Consider the following 15,091-nt stretch of genomic DNA (forward strand, 5'->3'; position numbering starts at 1 on the left):
TGGTGAAGCAAGAATCTGCGATGAGGCCGTCATAACGAAAAGGTTGTGCACCCTGGTCTATATAAACACAATTTGTCCAACCCATTGTTACGTAATAAAGTGTATATCAGTGGTTCTCAACCTTTTTTACTATGCGACCCCCTTTAGAGATTTTCTAACACCACGCGACCCCTTTACACGCGCACACAAGAAGTTTAACTATCAGAATGTGTTGATTGTGTTCATCACACATTTTCAATCTAACGTAACTGCAGCAATAGTTCGGCGTTTTGCTGTACTTCAGAAAACCCTTAAAATTGTGTTTGTGGCTCATTTTCACTAACCATTTCACTATATCGTGTTTTTTATGTTAAGCAAAGCCAAAAACGGCAATTATACAAGTATACAATCGCAAAAAAAATTGTTGCGCCTGTTCTAAAACAAACGGTCGTGTGAGTTACTATATATAGTATATGCTATATATGCTAAACAGAAGTCACAGGGAAAGTTTCTTTGATACGGATAAAATCATTCCGAGTTGGGTTGCGTCTTCGCGACCCCCTCAAAAGTGCTTGTCGAACCCTTTGGGGGTCGCGACCCCCAGTTTGAGAAACACTGGTGTATATGGAGTCATATTGTGTCCAAAATAATACGGCGGGTATAGGAAAAATCACATAAATTGTCTGATTGAAATTTTCAGGCTCCAACAATTTAACTTAATAATGCACGCTAAATTGCCCTTTTTCATGTAAATTTATCCGCTTATGTTGCATGTTAACTTGAAATATTAGCATTTAGCATGCATTATTACGCTCAAATGTTAAACCCAAGAGTTTTATTCAATTTAGCCAGCCAAATAGAGACTTACTCGCCTTTACACTAAATTAACGCCCTAAAAGATTTTGTAAAGTAAAATGATTCATAAATCATGACATATGATTGTTGGCATTCCTTTCTATTTGATTGATGACACTGTTGTACCATGTAAATAAAAAATACCAATTTGGTTCATTTATCACTTTCTTTTTAAACTTCGCAAAAGCAGTTTGAAGTCGTCAAAGAACTGCTAGAGAGTAAAAACAATGTGTCTTTTCAACGAAATCGTATCGGCCTTCAAGGTCTGTAGAGCCAAAGTCAAGTAATTCCTGTGTACAAGTTTATTATCGTGCATTATATATGTGGTCAATAAAACCGACGACGATAAGGAAAATCAAAAATTTTAGGAATGTTATTTTTTAAAACAATTGTTTTGCTCTAAATTCCCGAAGTTTTTTCTCAGTTTCACGTGTCATCATGTGCAACGAAAATAATCGGTTTTCGCGGTTTTCTGTCCCTTGCAAGACTTTCCTCTCCCCGCAAGAACACAAGATCTCGGGTTCCGAAAAGGGATGCTCTTGCGGCCGCTCCGTACGACGAATCGTGGACACGAATCTTGTCAACTCCCCATTCCAAAAACTCCTGAGAAAATACGATTGTAGTTAGAACAAGGTAAAATGCTAAACCTAATAAAAGATAGTAAAGTCAAAGCTGATTTTAACTTACACCAACAACAAAATGTTGAAAAATGGAAAAATGAGATAGTGTATGTGCTGTATTTTAAAATACTTTGAAATGTCAAAAACAGTCAAATATTCGGTTTTGGCCGAACCCAAATCAAGCCAATTCGGTGCATCTCTACACAGTGCTTTTCAAACGGGTTTAGTACATCGCAAGGTGTACCCAGTGGTGGGATTCAAATTTTTTTGTCAGCTGGTTCTATCACAAAAGTCAATTGTCAGTAACCAGTAATGCTAACCGGTTCGCTGATCTCATAAAATTCCGTGAGACGGCTCTATAGAACTGGTGCGAACCGGCTGAATCCCAGCACTGGGTATACCACAGTTTTTAAAGGGTGTACAACTTTGATGAGGTGTACCAGATACAACGGTACAACATACATCCGACCAGGTATCACAATAGATACTTCATTCTAAAGTTACTATATTCTAGTTATGACGTCATAATCACTTATTTATCCTGACAATCGTTGGTAAGTGTTCCTTTTGCAGTAGAAAGTGAATTGCAGTTTATATTTTTCACTAATTGTTTGTCATAAAATTAATCATAATGGATTTGCATTGTGCTTATCCTTATTCCTGTTAGGACTACATTCAGTGTATTACAAAAGTGAATAAATTTTTGACTGGGGTGTACAAATTTTTGAGAAAGTGCGTACCATTTCAAGAAAAGGTTGACTGCTCTAGTGGAAAGCATAAAACGTTTGAAAACTTCAATACAATAATTTGGGAAGAAAGACCAACAGGGAAAAGAGAACACAAAATTACTGCAAAAAAAGGGATTCAAAAATATCGATAGAGTATTTTGTATAAACACAAACTCTTAAAAGTTAATCATTAAGCAGTAAAAGTTTTCTTACCGAGGAAAAAGTGTTTACGATTGATTTTGGGTGTAAATGCAGCATATAGTTGTCGCTCAAATCGTAACTGGAGGTTACAATCGTTTCTTTTTCGACCCACCAATTTGGTCGCTGCATTGAGGTCTCCTCAACATGAATTGGAAGATCTTTACGAGTTAATGAAAGGTTTCTGGCCCGTTTGCACCCTAAGTAAGATGCGCGTGAATCCATCTACAGAAAAACACATTACGTTTCGTCGGTTTATAAAAGTGGATGTCCACAGGCCACAGCAGTGGTTACTTGCCATATTTGAATCTTTGTACCCGTTCAAAAGCTCCTTAAGGAAAAGGGCATTTGGTTCCGCCAAGAAAGCTCCATTGCCTAAATTTACATTTGTTTGATAGAGCTATTAATATATTCAAGTGAGTTGAGTTTATTTCGCTCAGTGAAACAATCGTAGTAGCACAATTGCATGGAAATATTTACCTTGCCGGAAAAAGCTGCGCAGCGTTATAAAGCGCGACAAAGCAGAGGGCACAGTTGGTTATTGAGAGATGGTAAACGCGCTGTAGCTATACAATATACACCGTTATTCAAAGCGTTAGGTGGCGTGGATTTACATCACAAGGTGAGATTGGCGCGTTAAGACTTCCAGACTAGGGGGATACGATGGTAGGGCCAGTCGAGGGGACCCTAGAATCTAACCCCTAATTTAGGAACGAGGCTGGGGTTAGACAGGAAAGTTAACACCAAAAGAAACCCTGCCGGATAGTTTTGAACGCTAAAAAATGGTGCAGAACACACATCGTGATGATACATAAGAACTCACATTAGTCAAATTACCTAATGCCTATTAGAGCACACTAGTTTAAAATAACTGTCATATAGGGATGAAAAATACAGCTGATAAAATTATGATGTACTTGCTTGCATACTTTGGTTGAAAGTGCGTTTACTGCTGAAAAATGTATTAAAATGCACATACTTAAACTTATAAGCCCATTGTAGCCCATTGTGAAAGGATATTTCCGGAGAGGGTCCAATGATTTAAGAACGATTATGTCTGAATCAAGATAAATTCCTCCTTCTTGATATAGAATTTGAAACCTTGGTAAGAAGATGATTGTACTTTTATTAGTGGAAAACGGATTATAGCCTGAACAACCGTCGTTTCGTCCAAATCAAAAGACACAGTTGCAGGCAGGGACAAAGTTGGAACGCAAACCCGACGCGAACCCAAAATTTGCAAAAAATAAAGCCTGACTTAGGTAAAAATTTTGATTGGTCAAGATTAAAATTACAACACAAACATGGCTAGGTGTGAAGTCTATGTTGATAGTTCTATCGAAGTCAAGGCCGAACTAAGACGGTTGCTTTTTTTGAACACAAGCTCTATATGTTATAACATGGCCTGAACGAGGCACAAATTCGACTCAATAGCCGGGACTGAAATGCAAAAAAAACAAGCATTGGAATTGTTGTCACCTCAAACAAACGGTTTCGTAGCAAAATTTAGTATTTACGAGAGTATAACTACTCGTTAGTGGCAGATCACTGATCTAGCAGACAGACTCCAATTCAAGTTAGCATCTCATTAATATACTAGGGTTGTGTCGCACCTTGCTACATCGATTCGCATGATTAGGGATTTAATCTCGTTCCCATAAATATGAGTAGGGGCTTCAAACTTTCGTATTTCGAGACAGGGAATTTGATCAATCAACTCCAACCAGAAATCCCCTTGTGGACCAGCACCGTCAATGTGAAATAAAACTTTATCCGGTTTCTGTTCAAAATTTATCAGTAGGTTAATTCCAAATGTTATAGTTGATATCCAAGTTTAAATTAATCAAGGTGGTTTAATAAATCGTATTGTTGTAATACTTTGTTCATTAAACTACTAACATCAATGAAACTGGCGACAAATTATAGACAAAGGTTGTTATTTACCTTTCTTACAATCTTGAAATTGACTTTATGTAAATAAATAGGATTTTAACAGGATTTATGTAAATAGGATTTTAACATTTTTTACCTGTGTGTAGATTCATGCAAGTTAACATATACAAGCATTGCTGTTACCAGGCAAAAACGGTCGAAAATCTTTTTTACCTCCTATTCCCTCTACTCATTACTAAAAAAAACGAATTAGATCCGAAAGTTGGTAATTTTGTAGCACAAACGTAAAGTTGAAATTAGAACCCGACCAGAGACCGACCTAAGGAGCCGGGCTTGAATATCATGCAGTCGAGAAGATGTTTTCCAATAAAAATTAATAACAGCTTACGTGGTTTGTTACAACTGAGAGCATTGAAATATAGTGATACATCTTCAACGTTCCGTTTCCAATCCAGATGTAATGCACTACGTTAGGCACGAGACCTATAACGTCAAGATAAAAAGGTTTCTAAACAAGCACACAAGTTTGAATAAGAGAAGCTTGAAACATATGATCATTACAAAAAATGCTCTCTTGCCATAATATATAAAGCAACATAGACACGATCCCAAGGCGTTAACTATTGTGACAAACTGATGCTTTTACCGTTGGTGTTGTTTCGGCAGGCTGGTTTTTGGAAAGGCAGTTGATCACAAATAATGTAACTGTCAGCGTTGGCTGGTTTTATACAGTTCGGTGGCTTCTCATTCTTTACATCGTCTATTTGCGTTCTCGGCTGTTGTCCTTTATAGCTAATCTACAAACAAAACATTTTCTTGTTAGAAAAGTTAACATGCTGGAACAAGGTTTCACCCTAATCATTTTCTACTCGCAATACGACTAAGAAACAAAACAAACTTTTTTAACCGATCTTTAGATTTGTACAAACTTTATAATTGTTCACAATTTGTGCACAAACGTTTTTGCATTTAGCAACTTATGCTTACCCGTAAATCTGCGAAAACATGCTCAAATCGAGTCCTTTTAAGATCAGTAACATAAAATGCAAACCAACACAGAAAAACACATAACAGTAAAAAACTTATTTTCACACGTTGATTCATCTTGCTTCATTCCAAATGAAGTCTCTTGACATACGATGCAGTCCAATGCATATTTTCGGCCCATTTAATTGGCTGTTTAAGACGGATATGCCTGTTCATTGAAGAACAATGGAAACGTTACAGATCTGTATGAATACACCGCAGTGTAGTGCTGATGTTTTAACTACAGACTTTGCACTGGAACCTTTGGCGTGACTCTTTTATCTATGTAGAGCTCGGACAAAAGCTTGGATTTTGTTTCAAGCAAATCTGGTGGTAAATCCAACTCAAATATCACTGCCTTATACTTGTACCACGATTAGACACACATTTCATACATTATTCACATTCAATTCCCACTACAAGGTTGGTGGTGCTCTCGTGCAGCTCTTCAAGGTTATACTCTCTTTATAATCATAAATCAACAAAGCTAGAGGTTTGTGCTATGAGCCTCGCCAAGTTAATAGTTTAGATTTGGCGGATATAAAACTTTTAAAAAGCACAACTTGAATAAACGTTTCCTACGAATCCAAAAATTTTAAAATCACCAAAAGTAGGTAATGTTTCAAGTTTCACAAACGCATTTGGAAGTAATTTGCTGCCCTTTGTCTGACGAAGTGTTGTGCAACATAGGCCTTATCTGTCACACTATAGGTAGGGTTGCCATATTTTATGATACACAATCCCTGACAAAATTTATCTCGGTTGCGTTAACCCAGTTTTTCTTAAACTTTTTCGTTATTTTTTCTAAAAGGTCCCTTTGCCATTATTTCGAGAGCTCGCTGTACGTAAGTCTGAATGTGCATTTTAGAAAAACGAAAGTTAATTGCAGGATTTTAGCTAGTTATGCAAAATTACGCATAACATTGATCCAAAACTGACATCACAGACAAGACAAAAACATTACCATTGTGCGCGAACAATCGCATTTTTGTTAGTCGGCATGCAATAAAGCCTATTGTTTAGCAATGGAGACGGTCGATTCTCAATTTTACTTATTTAATTGCACAAACTTTCGCCATTAAGAATATACAATTACTTCCACCTTTTCGCGGTCCCCGCAAAATGCTAAAGGATCGCGGACCCAAGTTTGAGAACCGCTGCGTTAACCTTTTTTGCGATCCACACACTTCTATTCCGGAGTAAATTTAGAATATTCAGAAGTCAGACGGACAGCGACACTAGAAAACGTTAGATATAGATACGATACTCTGATCCTTGTTAATAAAATTTCTGCGTAGGCTTCTCTAGTTAAGTTTATTAGGCTCACTACTCTTTCTATCCGTGAAACAATACGCACATATATCACGGGTCGCCAACCTTTACCACTCTAAAAACCATTCGGACCAATTTCTCACAGAAAAAAAACACACTGGGAGCCACAAAGACCATCGAATGCTATGTTTTCTTGAGACGCAAAATTTTATTTCTGTATTTACTGCGTAATGTTGGAGAACAAGTAACAAACAGGTATTGTCACGCGCGCACACACACTGCAAAACGAAACAGTAACCTTGTTTGTCAACCTGCGCGCCGTTTACCTCTTTACATTTCATGGTATAGATGCGGTTGTAGCTAACTACTAGAAATTTTCTCTGTTGGTACATAAATTTCATAGTATATATATATTTTTGTTTCTTAAATTCCTGACTTTTAAGTATATTTTAACATTTCTTCCTGACGCAGATTTAAACACTAAATTCCCTTACATGTCAGGGAAAATCCTGACGTATGGCAACCCTAAACTATAGGTGCTTGTGATGTCACAACCTTTGTATTGTTTATTGGTATCACGTCTTGTAAGCGAGGCTGCCTCGTGTTTTATTAGTGACTAGAACTTACAGCGTCTGCATGTATTTACTGTGATATTCCGGTAAGGTTATTGTTGCTTACAGTTTTGCAGTCCACTCCTAAGGGGGCGTTAAGTGATGTTTAATTTATGCTGTATTTAAAGACCTTTGCTTGCATGTAAATGACTCTGGTCCTTTAGTAGTTTGATGAGCGTAAAAGTCACTGAATTTTTGTCTGTTGCTATGTGTAAATTTAAACATGTTTGCAGAAACGGCTTTTTTGCTCTTGCGCGCGCTTGTTTTGCAGAATATAAGAGTTCGTCATATGGCTCTTGCTGTCTTGGAGATTAGCCGCTAAGGAAAGTGCGTAAACACAGTTTTAGGAACACAAGCGATCGCCCAGCTGTGTTGTTTGTGTTATATATTTGTGTTTATTCATGCATGTTTTGTAACCACAACGTGTGTTCGCTAAAGCGGAAATGCGCGAAACGGCTTTTGTTTTTGTTTTCTTTCACTTAAAGTTAGTGAATATGAATAGTTAAGATCCATTATAGAGAAGGCGAATAGCAGCTAATTGAGTACTAACTGAAGAGAATATATATAGACAGGGTTGCCATCGACATGGACCCTAAAATAAGGACAATCGAATAATTCAATTTTTATATGAAACGAAACAAACGTTTTTGAACAAATCTTGGCATTTATACGAGCCGTGACAAATCACATGCCATATATTTTGCCAGAAACAATCTGTTTCAGCAGCTTTTTATAAGTAGAAGATACTTGACTCGACAGCTCAGGTATAGGTATACTTGTAGCAGGGATTTACTTGTAATTGTTGAAAATAAGACAAAACAGGACTCAAGTCAAAAACAAGGGCAATAAAATATTCTAAGACATTGCCCTTCAAAACAAAGACAAACTTAGAAATAAGGACGGTATGGCAACCCTGTAGCGTATATAGATAAGTATAGATCAAGGTATGTTGTTAATTCATACAGTAATTGAAAAGTAAATATGTAATATTGGCAGTGCCGGATTAACCATTAGGCAAAGTAGGCACGTGCCTACAGGCCAGTCAAATATCCAGGCCACTTTGTAACAACGATCTTTGCGACAATGATTTGGCAACACTGATAATTAAAAATTTTTAGTTGGCAACCCTGATTTTCGGGCCACTTATAAAATGTGCCTACAGGCTAGCAGACCATTAATCCGGCACTGAATATTGGGTTGTTTAATTGAAGATGCAAACCATAAAACCCTATAAAATAAGTTGTACAAAAGGTACAAGGTATAATAAAGTTGTCATTGTTTCAAACATAAATGAAATCACCCTATGTCACCAATTAGAAATTGTAAAGCATTTTATAACGTGCAAACTTACGTTAATCACAGATCTTACCGTATTGTTATTAAGCTCCAACGTTTTCTTTTCATAAAAATTATACCAAAAGATGTTTTGCACCTTTTCTAAGATATGAAACTTCCATTTCAACTGTTGTCCACGTTTCAATAAATTCTTGCAATGTTTCTTGATGTTCTTATGCTACTTTATCAAATAAACAAATTCCAAACTGTCCGTAAATTAGAAAATCCAAACATTTTGAGGTTATATTGCAAATTTGCATTAAAAACAGCATAAATGACAGGCGACAATTGTTTGTCGCAAGGTGTCGCACAGCGCGGCGTGACGATTTTGCTGAGTCAGACCCGTGAAACAAAATAAAAAAAATACGTCTTTTTTTACGATTTTGACGCATTCTCTCGTATTTGCGTCTGGCTTTAGCAAGACGTTTGTGAGGACACTTCGTTTTCATAATGCCCTAGATCTTTATCGTTTCCATTGTTCTTCAATGAATAGGCGTATCCGTCTTAAACAGCCAATTAAATGGGCCGAATGTATGCATGGGACTGCATTGTACGTCAACATACCTCAGTTGGAATGAAGCAAGATGAAACAACGTGTCCAAAAAATCAGTTTTTTAGTATTATATATGTGTTTTTCTGTGTTGGTTTGCATTTTATGTAACTGATCTCAAAAGGACTCGATTCGAGCATGTTTTCGCAGATTTAAGGGTAAGCATAAGTTGCTAAATGCAAAAAAAACATTTGTGCACAAATTGTCAACAAATATAAAGATCTTGGGTTTAAATAGTTTGGGTTTGTTTGTTAGTCGCTTTGCGAGTAGTACACCTTTCTAACAGGAAAATGTTTGTTTTGTAGGCTAGCTACAAACGACAGCAACAGAGAACAGAAATAGTAGATGAAAACAATGAGAAATTAATGCCCCCGAACTGCGTAAAACCAGCCAACGCTGACAGTTACATTATTTGTGATCAACTGCCTTTCCAAAAACCAGCCTGCCGAAACAACACTACAGGTAAAAGCACCAGTTTGTCACCATAGTCAACGCCTTGGGATCAGTGCTGGATTAATCATTAGGCAAAGTAGGCACGTGCCTACAGGCCAGTCAAAAATCCGGGCAACTTTAAAATCAGCAGAAATTTAGTCATGTTTTCGCTCAAGTCGCTCACACGCTCCTCCTTTAGGAAAAAATACCGTTCGCATCTACTGATGCAATACCATCAATCTCGAACTAATACATCTCGAAGTCCAGGCCCCCAGCCCCCCCTAAACAATTAATTTATAGCCTTGTTTCCTTTTCCTTCTCCACATACTCTGATTTTTTGTTTTTATTTCCTTTCCCACAGTTTTATTCCAGTGTTATTTTTTTGTTATCGCTTTTTAATATTTGTTTATTTTGTGCATAAACAACATTACGTAGTCACACATAAAAGGGCAAAGTACTGCCGTAGGATTTGACTTTTTCAGATCTGCCACCTGGGACGAGAACAGTCATCACCTTCTACTTCCACACCGTTCAACATCGGAGATCCCCGCCATCGATCCTACGAAACCTAGGAAGCAGAGGAGATAAGCGACGGACACTTCAGAACCAACTTCCATCGCAACGAACTGTCCTCGGGACACCCGGGTCTGCCTACGGGATCTCAGGAAACGTTCCGAGGAACCGAGCTGGTGTTTCCGTTTAGGCGGGTTTCATTTGGCCAGCAGAACCCGCGGGTTCAACCACCGTCTTATGCAACCGGACGTACCCCGCCAGGTTCGTGCGGTCGGTTGCGATCCTACGGCAGAACAAAACCCACAATACTTCAAGCATCATTCAAATAACGGGACACTTGACTCGATAACCAACGGTTTTTTTCGGTGTCCTTGCTGTTTTTACTAAAATGTTCATCAATGACAATTGATTTAGTGACAATGCAAATAAAATTTTGACTTGACTTGACTTTTCAAAATAATTATTTTCTAAACTAATAAGTATTTATCTTATAATAGCTCTGTATTTCCAGATGAATTAAAGGTTGACAAAATCGTTAAAAAAAGATGAATTCTAATTTTTTAGTTGGCAACCCTGATTTTCGGGCCACTTATAAAATGTGCCTACAGGCCAGCAGACCCTTAATCCGGCACTGCTTGGGATCGTGTCTATATTGCTTTATATGTATTATGGCTAGGAAGCATTTATTTTCGTGATGATCATATGTTTCAAGTTTCTCTTATTCAAACTTCTGCTTGTTTAGAAACCTTTTTATCTTGACGTTATAGGTCTCGTGCCCAATATAGTCTACTACATCTGGATTGGACACGGAACGTTGAAAATGTATCACTATATTTCAATGCTTTCAGTTGTAACAAACCACGTAAGCTGTTATTTATTTTCTTTGAAAAACTTCTTATTAACTGCATGGTATTCGGGCCCTGCTCGTTAGGTCGGGTTCTAAGTTCAAATATACCGAATTGATTCGGGCCTAACTTTACTTTTATGCTAAAATTTACCACGTTTCGGGAAAAAAGTAATGAGTAGAGGGAATCGGAGGTAGATAAGATTTTCGACCGTTTTGCCCGGCCAGAACAATGCTTGCATATGTTTATTTGCATGAATCTGTACACAATCACAAAATTGCAAAAATCCTAATTTATTTACATAAACTCAATTTCAAGATTGTAAGAAAGGTAAATAACAACCTTTGTCTATAATTTGTCGCCAGTTTCATTGATGTTTGTAGTTTGAATGAACAAATTATTACCATAATACGATTTTATTAAACCACCTTGATCAACTTGAATTTGGATATCAAATAGTATTTTGAATTAACCATCTGTTAAATTTTGAACAGAAACCGGATAAAGTTTTGTTTTACATTGACGGTGCTGGTCCACAAGGAGATTTATGGTTGAAGTTGATTGATCAAATTCCCTGTCTCGAAATACGAAAGTTTGAAGCTCCTACTCACATTTATGGGAACCGGCTTACAGGCATATACACGCTAACCGACGTGGCAAGGTACTGTATTGAACAATACACACGTCAGCGACATAGCCTAGTGCCGTGGTTCTCAACCTTTCGTGGCCCGTGGCCCCCTAAAAGTAACTTTTGGGCCTCGTTGCCCCTTTCAAGTAACCCTGCAGGACCTGTGCCTCCCTTAAAAAATGTAAATGGCAATCTCGTCTTGAAATTTGGTATACCAATTCCAGCTTTGAACGTGTCAAATTGAGTAAACAAGAATCCATAATCATGAAAAACTTCAATATAGAATAGTATGTGACCAGTGGCGTAGCCAGGGAGTGGCCGTAAGGGTCATGACCTCTCCCAAAGTTGTTTATTGAGAAACTTTAATTTAGTGTAGTTTCGTCCTTCATCATTGTGATTTAGTCTCTCAACTATCAAAGGAGTATATAATTTACCAAAAATGACTGTCGCCAAGTTGTAAGCCGAAATCCATTTTTTTTTATATTTATGCAGACATGGAATAAATCAGCAAATAAAGGGTTTGGCTGTCCCGTCGTTTGGCAAGACAGCGTTAGCAAAAAGTGGTATCGAACAACGAATTATTTGCCCCCTTCCAAAAATTTTAGCTGCCTACGCCACTGTATGTGACATAGTCGATTAAACTAGGTAATAATGTTAAAACGAAAATGGCTTTTAGTGGGTGTTTCTGGTGAGCCTACACTCGTGGCCCCCCGAAACACAGCTCGTGCCCCCCTCGTGAGCCATGGGCCCGGTTGAGAACCACTGGCCTAGTGAGTATATGATATGCTAACTTGAACTGCATTCTGTCTTCTTGATCAGTGGATCTATACCACTAACGAGTGGCAAATTTTGGCCACGAAACTGTTTCATCACAATTCCAGTGTTGTTGTTTTTTCATTTCCGGGTGGGCGTTTGGGTCGAGTTTGTGCCTAGTTCAGGCCATGTTATATTATGTAGATCTTGAGTAAATAAACACGGTCTTAGTTTTGGCTCGACTTCACACTTTGTCGTGTTTGTGTTGTAATTTTAATTTTGACCAATCTATATTTTCAGACCTAATTCAGGTTTTATTTTTTGCAAATTTTGGGTTCGAGTCGGGTTTGCGTTTCAACTTTGTCCCTGCCTGCAAATCTGGTCCCTTAAATTACTTTACAATTTTTGTCATTAAAGATTTTTCTGTTTTGTAGTACTGTAATGTATATTTTGATTTCCGGTAAAAAAGACTGTTGTTTAGGCTATAATCCGCTTTCCACTAATTAAAGTGATCACCTTTTTACCAAGGTTTCAAATTCTTCATCAAGAAGGAGGAATATATCTCGATTCAGACATAGTTGTTCTTAAATCATTGGATCCCCTACGTAAATTTCCTTTCACAATGGGCTTCAATGGAAAGTTAGGTTTAGGTATGTGCATTTGAATACATTTTTTCAGCGGTAAATGTACTTTATCCAGAGTATGCAAGCAAGTACATTATATAATTTTATCACCTGTATATTTCTTCATCCCTGTCTGGCCGCTAGTTTAAATTAGTGTGCTATTTACGCCACCAATATACATTAGGCAAACTTGAGTTCTTATATATCATTACTATGTATGTTCTGCACCTTTTTTCAACGCTCGAAACTATCCGGCAGGGTTTCTGTTACTGGTTTATTTTCCTGTCCAACACCAGCCTCGTTACTACGACGAGAGTTAAATACGTCCAAACGCGCCAACCTCACCCTATGATGTAAGTCCACGCCACATAACGCTTATAATACGGGTGTAGTTGCAGCGCGTTTACCATCTCTCAACCAACGGTACCCTCTACTTTTAGCGCTTTATAACGCTGCGCAGTTTTTTCCGGCAAAGTGAAGATTTCAACGCAATTGCGTTAGAACGATTGTTTCACAGAGCGAAATACACTTAACCCACTTGTTATAAAAATTCTATCAAACATATGTAATTTTAGGCAATGGGGCTTTCTTGGCGGAACCAAATGCCCTTTTCCTTGAGGAGATTTTGAACGGCTACAAAGATTCAAATATGGCAAGTAACCACTGCTTTGGACATCTTCTTTCATTAATAACGAAATGATTTTTTGTAGGTGCCAAAACATGCAGTATTCCTTGGCTGCCAAAGGCCCAGAAAGCTTGCAATAGATCGTAAAGATCTTCCAATTCACGTTGAGGAGACCTCAATGCAGCGACCAAATGTCTGGGTCGAAAGCGAATCAATTGCACACTCCAGCCACGATTTGAGCGACAACTATATGATACACATTCACCCGAAAAATCAAGATCATAAGTTTACATCGGTAAGAAACTATTTTTAAAAATGTTTTTACAAAATAGATCTCATCTCAAATACTTAATCAATAGATAGACATTGCACGGTTAATGACTTTATCTGTTACAGCAGGGGTCCCCAACCCGTCGATCGCGATCGACTGGTCGATCTCGGACTGATCTCAAGTCGGTCGCGAGGGTTGCAGAAAATTATTTAAAATAGTTGCTTTGTAACGCGTTGCTGTACATAGATGATTTTATTGTGTGAGTTCATCATAAGGATATGTTAATAAGTTCATAATTAAGTAGGCGCTTTGTTACGTTACAAAAGCAATAGTTGCAGTAGTAATTGTTACGCGAGTGAAAAAAGGTTGGGCACCCCTGTGTTACAGTAACCTGAAATCAGCAATAGCTCTATAAAACGGTAACACCAAAAGCGGATAAAATCTTTGTTAAACAGAATTAGTTTCAAATGAAAATAAAAATATATACTTTACCAAAATAGCATTGTCATTGTTTCTTTTCCAAAAAATTAAATTTGAATAAGGAACTGATGATGCCGTTTATTTTTTTATCGTCAAATGTTTTTCAAGTGTTAGTTTGATTCGGTGATACTGTTATTTTAAGCAATGACTCTGCAATCTTCTTTTCTGTTTTTTTTATTGCATTTTTCGACAATCAGGCGGCAGTCCGAAAACTGAAAATTGTCCTTTGTCGTTCACGGGGTTCGAACCCAGGACACTCCCGGGGACGAATCCTGATCAGTCTGTATATGGGTCAGGCGCGCCAGGCCATTCGGCCAAGTTTTCTGTGTTTTAGCTTTAACAAAAATTTTCTCAGGACTTTTTTGAATGGGGAATTGACGAGATTCGTGTCCACGATTCGACATACGGAGCGGCCGCAAGAGCATCACTATTCGGAACCCGGGATCTTGTGTTCTTGCGGGGAGAGGAAAGCCTTGCAAGGGACAGAAAACCGCGAAAACCGATTATTTTGATGCCACATAACGACACGCGGGATTTTGAGGAAAGGCTCCGGGAATATAAAGTAAAAGCAAATGTTGGAATATAAAGATTGGTTTAACTTTAGATTATCTTTATCGGCTGATGTTGTTTTATTGACCACATATAATACACGACATTAAATTTGCACTCAAAGATATTTATGACCTTGATCACACTGACTTCCTAACGGAAGTACTTGTGTTGAACGCCGATACGCCTTTTTTGACAAAAAAAAATATTTTTTTACACTACAATATAAAGCACGACAATAAACTTGTACACAGAAATGCTTGGCCTACAGACCTTTAAGGAAAGGGTTATGCAGTTGATAAGTC

General features: G+C 37.7%; 2 protein-coding genes across 2 annotated transcripts; one reads left to right on the forward strand and one right to left on the reverse strand.

Annotated features, from left to right (window-relative positions):
• Positions 1-1,121: 1,121 nt before the first annotated feature.
• Positions 1,122-5,448, reverse strand: LOC145238706 (uncharacterized). The gene is made up of 8 exons (XM_080101950.1): positions 5,261-5,448; positions 4,920-5,070; positions 4,662-4,756; positions 3,994-4,160; positions 3,360-3,481; positions 2,679-2,755; positions 2,396-2,605; positions 1,122-1,437 (listed from the first exon to the last, which is right to left on the reverse strand). The coding sequence occupies exons 1-8, from the start codon at positions 5,375-5,377 to the stop codon at positions 1,261-1,263; spliced, it is 1,116 nt and encodes a 371-aa protein (XP_079958076.1). The 5' UTR covers positions 5,378-5,448; the 3' UTR covers positions 1,122-1,260.
• Positions 5,449-8,790: 3,342 nt separating this feature from the next.
• On the forward strand, positions 8,791-15,043 carry LOC145239187 (uncharacterized). The gene is made up of 8 exons (XM_080102472.1): positions 8,791-9,225; positions 9,373-9,529; positions 10,780-10,874; positions 11,352-11,518; positions 12,767-12,888; positions 13,437-13,513; positions 13,572-13,781; positions 14,593-15,043. Exons 2-8 carry the CDS (start codon positions 9,433-9,435, stop codon positions 14,821-14,823), a joined length of 999 nt encoding a protein of 332 aa, XP_079958598.1. The 5' UTR covers positions 8,791-9,225; positions 9,373-9,432; the 3' UTR covers positions 14,824-15,043.
• The last annotated feature ends 48 nt before the right edge of the window (positions 15,044-15,091 follow it).

Source organism: Phallusia mammillata, chromosome 7 (assembly GCF_965637545.1).
Source record: "Phallusia mammillata chromosome 7, kaPhaMamm4.hap1.1, whole genome shotgun sequence".
NCBI classification, from domain to species: domain Eukaryota; kingdom Metazoa; phylum Chordata; class Ascidiacea; order Phlebobranchia; family Ascidiidae; genus Phallusia; species Phallusia mammillata.

Excerpts from the sequence above, each read along its gene's own strand:
- LOC145238706 (XM_080101950.1), bottom strand. The coding sequence starts at position 5,377 with ATGAATCAACGTGTGAAAATAAGTTTTTTACTGTTATGTGTTTTTCTG. Across the intron at positions 5,071-5,260 it reads ATGTTTTCGCAGATTTACGG|ATTAGCTATAAAGGACAACA; the intron begins GTAAGCATAAGT and ends TTTTGTTTGTAG. Across the intron at positions 4,161-4,661 it reads TCTCAGTTGTAACAAACCAC|AAACCGGATAAAGTTTTATT; the intron begins GTAAGCTGTTAT and ends AATTTTGAACAG.
- LOC145239187 (XM_080102472.1), top strand. The coding sequence starts at position 9,433 with ATGCCCCCGAACTGCGTAAAACCAGCCAACGCTGACAGTTACATTATT. Across the intron at positions 10,875-11,351 it reads TTTCAGTTGTAACAAACCAC|AAACCGGATAAAGTTTTGTT; the intron begins GTAAGCTGTTAT and ends AATTTTGAACAG. Across the intron at positions 13,514-13,571 it reads GCTACAAAGATTCAAATATG|GTGCCAAAACATGCAGTATT; the intron begins GCAAGTAACCAC and ends GATTTTTTGTAG.